The sequence below is a fragment of the Heteronotia binoei genome, chromosome 1 (genome assembly GCF_032191835.1).
Source record: "Heteronotia binoei isolate CCM8104 ecotype False Entrance Well chromosome 1, APGP_CSIRO_Hbin_v1, whole genome shotgun sequence".
In the NCBI taxonomy this organism is placed as follows: domain Eukaryota; kingdom Metazoa; phylum Chordata; class Lepidosauria; order Squamata; family Gekkonidae; genus Heteronotia; species Heteronotia binoei.
This window is the reverse complement of record NC_083223.1, coordinates 19,422,745-19,431,817: the sequence shown is the minus strand read 5'-3', so window position 1 is coordinate 19,431,817 and position 9,073 is coordinate 19,422,745. Positions and strand designations below refer to the sequence as shown.

The 9,073-nt window shown below is 44.3% G+C and overlaps 1 protein-coding gene across 1 annotated transcript in view; it reads right to left on the bottom strand.

The window, feature by feature from the left end:
* Positions 1 to 7,335: 7,335 nt before the first annotated feature.
* Positions 7,336 to 9,073, bottom strand: part of SUCLA2 (succinate-CoA ligase ADP-forming subunit beta) — a 44,794-nt gene continuing 43,056 nt past the window's right edge. Inside the window, exon 11 of the mRNA XM_060231722.1 lies at positions 7,336 to 8,287. Within this exon, the coding sequence (XP_060087705.1) occupies positions 8,213 to 8,287 (75 nt within the window). The 3' untranslated portion in view covers positions 7,336 to 8,212. The remainder of the gene's footprint in view (positions 8,288 to 9,073) is intronic.

Sequence of the window (9,073 nt, the reverse complement as noted above, 5' to 3'; positions counted from 1 at the left end):
CTAAAAACTTTGACTCATATACCTCAAGAGAACTCTTTAAGAATGAACACGGAATGCTGCCAGACCCACTGCTTGAAGAAGATTTTCTGAAGATGGACTTTATGATTATAAAAGAGGGAGGGAGGGGGGTAACGTTCTTCTTTCCTTGCCTCCAGTACAATAGTAAAGGTTTTGTATTTGGCATCTAGGAGCGAGTATATGTGGAACATTTGTCTCTTTTGTTTGGCCCTCCATGCTAAAAATTTTATTGATCTAGGGGATTTTTTCCCATATCTATGTTTAGTATACATTAATTGTCAGTGGATTGTTTCAGTTTCCTTATCTTGCAAAAGTTTCCGTTCCACTTCTAATTTTTTATAGGTACTTGGATTGCCAGTTTGTTTGTGAAGCAGTTCCAATTGTTTAATTTTTTCCTGTGTTTCCAAAATCAGGGGTTTTTTAAGTGTATTGCAAAAGAAGATACCAGACCTCTAACGACCGCTTTGGATGCATCCCAGATTGTGTTTAAAGAGATGTCATCTATGCTATTTTCCTTAAAGTAATTCTGTATACCGTGGGCAATTTGTTCTTTTGTAGAGTCATCCAGTAAAATGATTTTCTCAAATTTCCATCTTTCCTTGATTGTATTTGTCTGAATGGTTTTAGTGTACAGAGTATTGGTGTGTGATCAGACCATATTTTGATTCCAATTTGTATGTCGAAAAGAAGTTTCATTAAAGTCTGGGATAGAATTACATAGACAATATGTGTGTATATGTTGTGCCTTGTGGAGTAAAAAGTATAGTCTCTCTTGTTGTGGTAAAAATGACGCCAGGCATCATAAAGATAGGGGTCCCAACCCTCCCGCCCTGGCGGGGGAAACCAGGGTTTCCAGCCTCTTCCCCCGCTCCCCCCAAAAATGGAAGCGGGGGGGGGGAGGGGGGAAGGGCGCCAAAAAGCATGGCGAGCCGCCCCATCTAGGAGCCGCTTCTCTGCTTGGGAAGCGAAGAAGAGGCGGCAGCGCAGCGGCATCGCCCGCTCCGTCTCGCCCTCAGCAGCGTTGCCCGCTCAGAGAAGGGAAGGGTGGAGGGAGGCCAGGAGCGCGGCAAGCCTGCAGCAGCCGCCGCAGCACCCCCTCTACGGCCGGCGAGCCCGTCTTCAGCGCCCCCGCCCGCCTACGGGAGCATGCCGGCCAGGGACGGGAGTGTGAGCCCCTCGCGGGCTGCCGGCCGCTGAGCCCTCCCTGACTGCCCGGGGATCAGAGAGCTGGCCCGGGAGGCGGTCCGGCGTTGCTTTCTGCCAGATGGGCGATGGGGGCTGTGCCTAGCTGCAGGGGGGGGGGTTGGCGGAGCGAAAGCGGGGGGGGGGCGTGCAGTGCCGCGCTCAGGGGTGCAGGGGTGGGTGGCCTGCTGTGGAGGGCAGGGGGCTGCAAGGGCGGGCGGAGATGCCCGCGGTTTGGGGTGCTTAGTTTTCAGCCGCGCAAAGACGCGCCACTTGGCTCTGCGGGGGATGAGGAGGCAAGGAGCAGGGCGGCCCGTGAGCCGGGGAAGGGCTCGTGCTTGGCAGCTGGGGAGCGGGAGGAGGCTCTGGGGCATGTGCAGAGTGCGGTCTCGGACCAAGGGTCTGATTCAGTATAAGGCAGCATCATATGTTCATAAGCAGCTGGCCGCCTCCTGTCACCCCCAGCTGCCGCTGCCGCGCCTCCGCCAGCCCAGCCTGCAGCAGCTCGGCCACCACCCCCACCATGCCGAGGCCGCCGCTTTCGAGGCCCAGGAGAGCGCCTGGTGGAGGGAATGAAGACATTTAAAAAGGTGTGCCGTCCCTTTAGATATAATGGCCAGAACTCCCTTTGGAGTTCAATTATGCTTGTCACACCCTTGTTCCTGGCTCCGCCCCAGTGTCTCCTGGCTCCACCCCCCAAAGTCTCCTGGCTCCACCCCCAAAGTCCCCAGATATTTCTGGAATTGGACTTGGCAACCCTACATAAAGACCATATTTTCCCAAGAGGGATGAGATACCTGTGTCTGTGTTATGTGATTTCCTATGGATAGGTTGTACATATGTTCTATCTAGAGCCTTATTGGCTATCAAGTTAAAGTCCCCTCCCAAAATAACATTCTCATTTCGGAAAGCTTGTAGTTGCATTAAAGATTGATTCAAGAAGTCTAGCTGATTCAAGTTGGGAGCATATACTGTTGCTAATGTTAGGGGAAAGCTTTCCAAGCAACCTTTAACATAGAGAAATCTACCTTGAGTGTCAGACATGGTATCCTGCAATTCAAGGCAAAGGTGTTCAGCAATTAAGATGGCCACCCCTCTCAACTTTGAGTTCCCAGGGGCAAGGAGATTTCAAAACAGGGTGATATTTGGATTTCAGGAGAGTTTCCTGAAGAAACAAAATATCAGGTTTATCTTTCATAATCTGAGAAAGCACACGTTTCTGTTTGTTTTTGTTGTTTATACCACATACATTATAAGTCATAATTTTTAAAGGATTCATGTTGTTAATCAAGCGTCCTAAAACTTCGTTAAACTTCTACTAAGATCTACAAGTGTTCTCTCTTACTCTATAAATCCTATAAACTCTAAGCGCTCAGCTTAAATTTCTATGACAAGCCTATAATGTTTACGTTCGAAATACCTAACTATTTCTTACAGCTACAACTTTAAATTTTAAGTTTCTATAGTAAACTAAACTTTTATGAAATGTTACTATCTATTTTAACTAATCTGATTACACAGCAAATTCTACAAGAAACAAAACAAACACAGAAAGAATACACGTATTAATTTCGACTGCACGTACTACGTTAGCTGCACATTGGATAGACAAAAATCCCCCATCTACCCTAGCATGGCAACAAAGAATTTGGGAATACTTCATAATGTCTAAGATTTCTATACAGACCCAAAACGCTATGACAGAAAATTATGAAACTTTTTTTGTTGCCATTTGGTATCCAGTGATAAACTATTTATCTGAACAAAATATCTTGCTACGCAGAATGCTCTGCAGTAAGATGTTATATTTTTAATTTCTGCTGGTCCAAACTTACAAAGAAAACTGTTTATTTTGGCAATTCTTTGTAAAATGGAAATACCTACTTTATCTTAGTTTTTCATTAAATGTAGGGTTTTTTTTGCTATTCTCTTTGTTTATATTGAACTTGATATGTAAATTTTACTCAATGGAGAACACATCTGGAATAATGTTTATTGTATTTGAGCGATAATATCCAAATAAAGTTTGTAATTTTGAAAAAAAAAAAGCAGTTTCATTTGTTCCTCTCCCAGCTTTTTCAGAAATCCTTAGACTGTTAGACGTTGCCTGAAACCATTTTGAGCAAAATTTACATTGCTTTACTGTCCATTTTGACCTATACGCTACCATCTTCAAATCCAGTCAGTTTAGAATTTACATCTACCCTGGGCAAAACATCCACAGCAATTCTCTGTGCAGGTTTCCAGCTTCCCCAAACTGTATGCCATTTCTTTTTGTGAATTTACATCCATGGCAAATTTATAATTGTATGAGGTCATTCTTGCTTTTTTATAAGACTATATCAGAACATGATTCAGGAATGTGGTTTTGTAAAAGGAACAGGACTACAGTGTGCTGTTGTGTATGGTATTTTAAAAAGGTAGTCTCCTGTGCAAGCAGCAGTCATTTCCGACTCTGGAGTGACATTGCATCACGACATTTTCACGGCAGACTTTTTACAGGGTGTTTTGCCATTGCCTTCCCCAGTCCTCTACGCTTTCCCCCCAACAAGCTGGGGACTCATCTTACCAACCTCAGAAGGATGGAAGGCTGAGTCAACCTTAAGCCGGCTACCTGAACCAGCTTCCGCCGGGATCGAACTCAGGTCATGAGCAGAGCTTGGACTACAGTACTGCAGCTTTAACACTCTACACCACGGGAAAAACATGCACATTCCTGAATCATGTTCTGATATAGTCCTATTACATACTTTTGCCTTTTATTAAAAAAAAGCAAGAATCAATCAATCAATTTTATTTGTATCCCGCCCTCCCCGCCGAAGCAGGCTCAGGGCAGCTAACAACATAATCAATACAATAGTTTTACAGGTATTTAAACATAACTAATTAACACATTAATTAAAATTCTACTAAAACTCTAAAATCAATAAAAACATTAAAATTAACATATTGGTGCTATTATATAGATTCCACTAGCAGTTTCCCTTTAGTCGGTGAAGGCCAATCAAAAAAGGGTGGTCTTGCAGGCCCTGCGGAACTGTTCGAATTCCCGCAGGGCCCGCAGATCCTCCGGAAGCTGGTTCCATAGGCGTGGAGCCATAACCGAGAAAGCCCGATCACGGGTACTCTGAAGCTTTACCTCTCTTGGCCCGGGGATAGTCAGCAAGTTCTTCCCAGCTGACCTCAGCGCTCTCTGGGGTTCGTATGGGGAAAGACGGTCCCTAAGGTAGGCAGGTCCTCGGCCATATAGGGCTTTAAAGGTAATAACCAGCACTTTGTAACGAATCCGGGATATAACTGGCAGCCAGTGCAGTTCACGCAGCCCCGGCTGTATGTGCTCCCACTTTGGGAGCCCCAACAGCAGTCTAGCAGCCGCGTTCTGCACTAGCCGCAGCTTCCGGGTTCGGCACAGAGGCAGCCGCATGTAGAGGGCATTACAGTAATCCAGTCTCGAGGTGACCGTTGCATGAATCACTGTTGCCAGATCCCGACGCTCTAGGAAGGGAGCCAACTGCCTTGCCCGCCTCAAGTGAAAAAAGGCTGACTTGGCAGTGGCTGCTATCTGGGCCTCCATAGATAATGAAGGCTCCAGTAAAACTCCCAGGCTCCTGACCCGGCACGTGGCTTTCAGCAGCGCCCCGTCGAAGACCGGGAGACCCCATACAATTATAAATTTGCCATTGAAGTGAATTCAAACCCTGCTGTTTATACTTATGTAATACCATGTGCTTGGCTGATGTATTTCTAATTCTTTATGCTGTTTCAGGCTGCTGTAACCTTAGTGCTATTACATTGCTCATAAGAGGTCCCATCCTGTTGACGCAGTGTGTAATTCCAATGCCCTTAGAGACATTGAGAAATGTGGACTGTAAAGTCATAACACTGGTCATCTTCACCTAGCAATTGGGGGCAAGTTTACATGGCTCCCCTTCTCTCATACTGCAGATTCCATCATTGGAGATCTGCTGACAGTGCGTTGGATTTAACCCATTATGCCTCACCTAGACAAACTCATGGGCAGTTTCCAACATTTTTAAAACCTTTACAAAGAGCCAGTTTGGTGTAGTGGTTAAGTGCTCTTATCTGGGAGAACCAGGTTTGATTCCCCACTCCTCCACATGCAGCTGCTGGAATGGCCTTGGGTCAGTCATAGATCTCAGAGTTGTCTTTTGAAAGGGCAGCTTCTGGGAGAGCTCTCTCAGCCCCACCCACCTCACAGGGTGTCTCATGAGATTCAGAGTATAGGGCAGAATATAAATCCAATATCTTCTTTAAAAAACAGGCAAAAGAATTGTCCACAATAGTGAGAAAATTGTGAAATGAGCTTCCGTTAGAGATCAAGGCCCTGAGGGACCTATTACAATTTCGCAGGGCCTGTAAAATGGCGCTCTTCCACCAGGCCTTGAGTTGAGGCGGTGGGCATCTCTTTCCATCAGGCCCCTTCCCCACCCCCCACCAAGTGGCCCTGTATGACTACCAGTATTTCTCGGCTATAGCTGCTTATGGGTTCTGAATTTTAGATGTCTTTTAATTTGTAAATTTTAATGCTGTGGTTTTAAACATTGACTTGCGATGGAACCCATTCTGAGCCTGCTTGTGGGAAGGGAGGGATATAAATCCAATAAAATGAAATAAAAAAATAAAGGACTATAGGATGTCCTTCCCATTTTTGACATTGAAACTAAGAGGGATCACAGGAAACCTTTAATGAAATGATTAATCTTTCAGAAACTGCTTCTGAAAGCTCTGTGATGGGCTGCAGACTCCTACAGTATTAGATTTATGCAACATCCAAATAAATCCCCCAAAGACTTAAGATCCCAGCTTAGCTACAAAGACATTCCTTAAATCTCAATTATTAACGGCTATCCCAATCAGAAATGTTCAAGTAGTTGTGGATAATGTGGGAGTTTTGACTTCAGAAGGTATCTTTAGGCAAGGGAACACCGCAACTACTAAAAACACAACTGTACTAAGATTGCCAACCTCCAGGTACAGCCTGAAGATCTGGAATTATAGCTGATCCCCAAATGACAGATCAGTTTCTCTGAAGAAAATGCCTGTTTTGGAGGCATTACACCCACAGAGGTCCTTCTCCTCCCCCAAATTCTGCCCTCTAGGCTCCACCCCCAAATATCCAGGAATTTCCCAAGCTGGAGTTGGCCGCCCTAAATTATACATTATCCTTGTTCAAAACAGCCGCTGTTGGTGTAAACTGAAGAGCTGTCACATCACTGCTTCGAAAGAGCACTTCTACATTGTGTGTTCGCTGCAAACACATCTACAAAGACATCTGCCATCTAAGAGGGAGAATGATACAGATAATGCATCCACAAATCTTAAGACGACCCAATATGTGTATCCAGAACTCTTAGTGGGCCAGAGAATGAAACTTTGGACTAACCTGGAAGGTTTCTTCTCTTCAGTGGAGGCGAAGTTATCCCCTACTGAAGGAGAAACAAACATATATCTACATGTGACATCCACTCTTTATGCCTTTTGGGTAGGAAACACTGCTGGATATGCCGCAATAGCCTTTGTGTTGTAAAGTCGGGATCCTCTTCTAGAAATCTAACGAAGGAAGCTTTAGCTCTCAAAAGCTAAACCCTGAAAATCATGCTGGTATCTAAGGTGCTACTGGACTTGATTATAGCCAGGGGTGGAATTCTAGCAGGAGCTCCTTTGCATATTAGGCCACACACCCTTGATGTAGCCAATCCTCCAAGAGCTTACAAAAAAAGAGCCTTGCAAGCTCTTGGAGGATTGGCTACATCAGGGAGGTGTGGCCTAATATGCAAAGGAGCTCATGCTAGAATCCCACCCCTGATTATAGCTCTTCCAGAAATGCCACCAAAGTGGAATGGATCAGTTGGATCCAACCCATAGGATCTGCCTAGGTATTCCGAACAGGATCTGTGCCTGTTTTGCCGTACCAGATAGCAGTCTGTTTATACTCTCCTGGGATAAAGCCATTACTGAGAATGGATGCAACATACCTTGTACTCTCTAAATAAATGCTAAAATTGCTGTATTAAACATTACAAGTCTTTTCATCCTTACAACCTGCCCAGCACTGCTTAACTTACATATTATTTAAACAATCAGACTTGATGAAATAAAGAGAAGCAGGCCTGATTTCTTTTAAAGACATTTTATTAACTGCTTTAAGAAGAGTTTTAGTACGTCTGCTCCAGCACTAAAGAAATAAGCTTTATTTTGTTCATGTACAAAACTACATAGTACTTTTAAAGGTACCCAAAATCATGAAGCCTTTTAAAGGCCACAGTAACATCGTTTTGTAGTGATTTAAATTACGACGGCTCAAATCACGTTTTGCTTCCAAAGTGTTGGGGGTGGAGCCGAAGGACAGAGAGCACCGCTCTGCTCATGGGATGGAGTTCCGCTGCTTCCTCCCATCCCCTGAAAAAGCCGCTCCCGAGGAGACCCTGCTGGTCACAACACAACACAGTCTCGGATCCATTCCATGGAGTGAAGAAATACATTGTTCATAAATAGCGAGTGATATGCTCGACTTCATTGTACTGCAGAATATAAATATTTATTTTTCAATATACAATGTTATTTAGATACATTCCTCTGTTACCAAGCAGTAGTATTCTCTACGGTTCACAAACGGTTTTTGAATGGCCTGTGGGCGCCACGCTGTGGGGACTTTTGTGCAGGTGCGCTCTAGCAAGTAGAGTCATTATTGGGACAAATACAAAAATCCTTGTGGACTTCAGATTTTTTTTTTATTTGGAAGAAATACATTTTCAATGTCAAGCTCCTTTTGGACAATGAACAAGCATTACTGAGAGTAACTGTTTCTGTAGCTGTGAGCTGGAGAGGCAGGCCTTTAAAGAGTCAATCATACCCCCATACGATAGATGAATGGTAAAACATTCTGAATATTAACAGTAAATATCAAGGGATTAAAACCTCTGCACAGACACACATATATAAAGGGAGGGGGGAGGGGAAAGAGAACAGAACAGTATTGGAGAACCTCCCATCAGATGGGCAACTGGAACTTAACATCCACCTGAGCTTGTTTTGCTAGGGTTACTATTTCGGAGAGCTTCACAACCTAGAAGACAAAACACAAGCAGAAGTGACTTTATATTATTATATTCAAGCAGGCCCCCCCTTTCTTTTTTTTAGCAGGAATGCAGTTCCGGCTTGCTTGGCATCAGGGGGTGTGGTCTAGTATGCAAATGAGTCCCTACTGGGCATTTTCTACAAAAAAATGGTGACGTCAGGGGTGTGTGGCCTAATATGCAAACGAGTTCCTGCTGGGCTTTTTCCTACAAACCCCCCCCTGTGGAAACAATGGTGACATCAGGGGTGTGTGGCCTAATATGCAAACGAGTTCCTGCTGGGATTTTTCTACAAAAAAAACCCCAGTGTGAAACAATGGTGACATCAGGGGTGTGTGGCCTAATATGCAAATGAATTCATGCTGGGATTTTTCTACAAAAAACACCCCTGTGTGAAACAATGGTGACATCAGGGGTGTGTTGCCTAATATGCAAATGAGTTCCTGCTGGGCTTTTTCTAGAAAAAAAGTCCTGTATTCAAGTACGTATCAGGAGCATCTTCAGCTTTACAAGAATCATCCAAAAAAGGAGGTGAGTCTATAAAAGGGAATTCTTTGTTCACTCGTTTAGGAAACCAGCTGTAGAGAACTGCTATGACATGCTGTGAGGAAACCACTCGACAATTAGCAATAAGCCCACAGGGAACTGGGCTAGTTTGCTGGAACACATTTAGGCAGGGCTTTTTTTCTTGAAAAAAGAGGTGCCGGAACTCTCAAGAGGGAAATGAAGGAGACACACGGGTGCCCTTCATGAACTTTTAAACATTTTCTGAACAT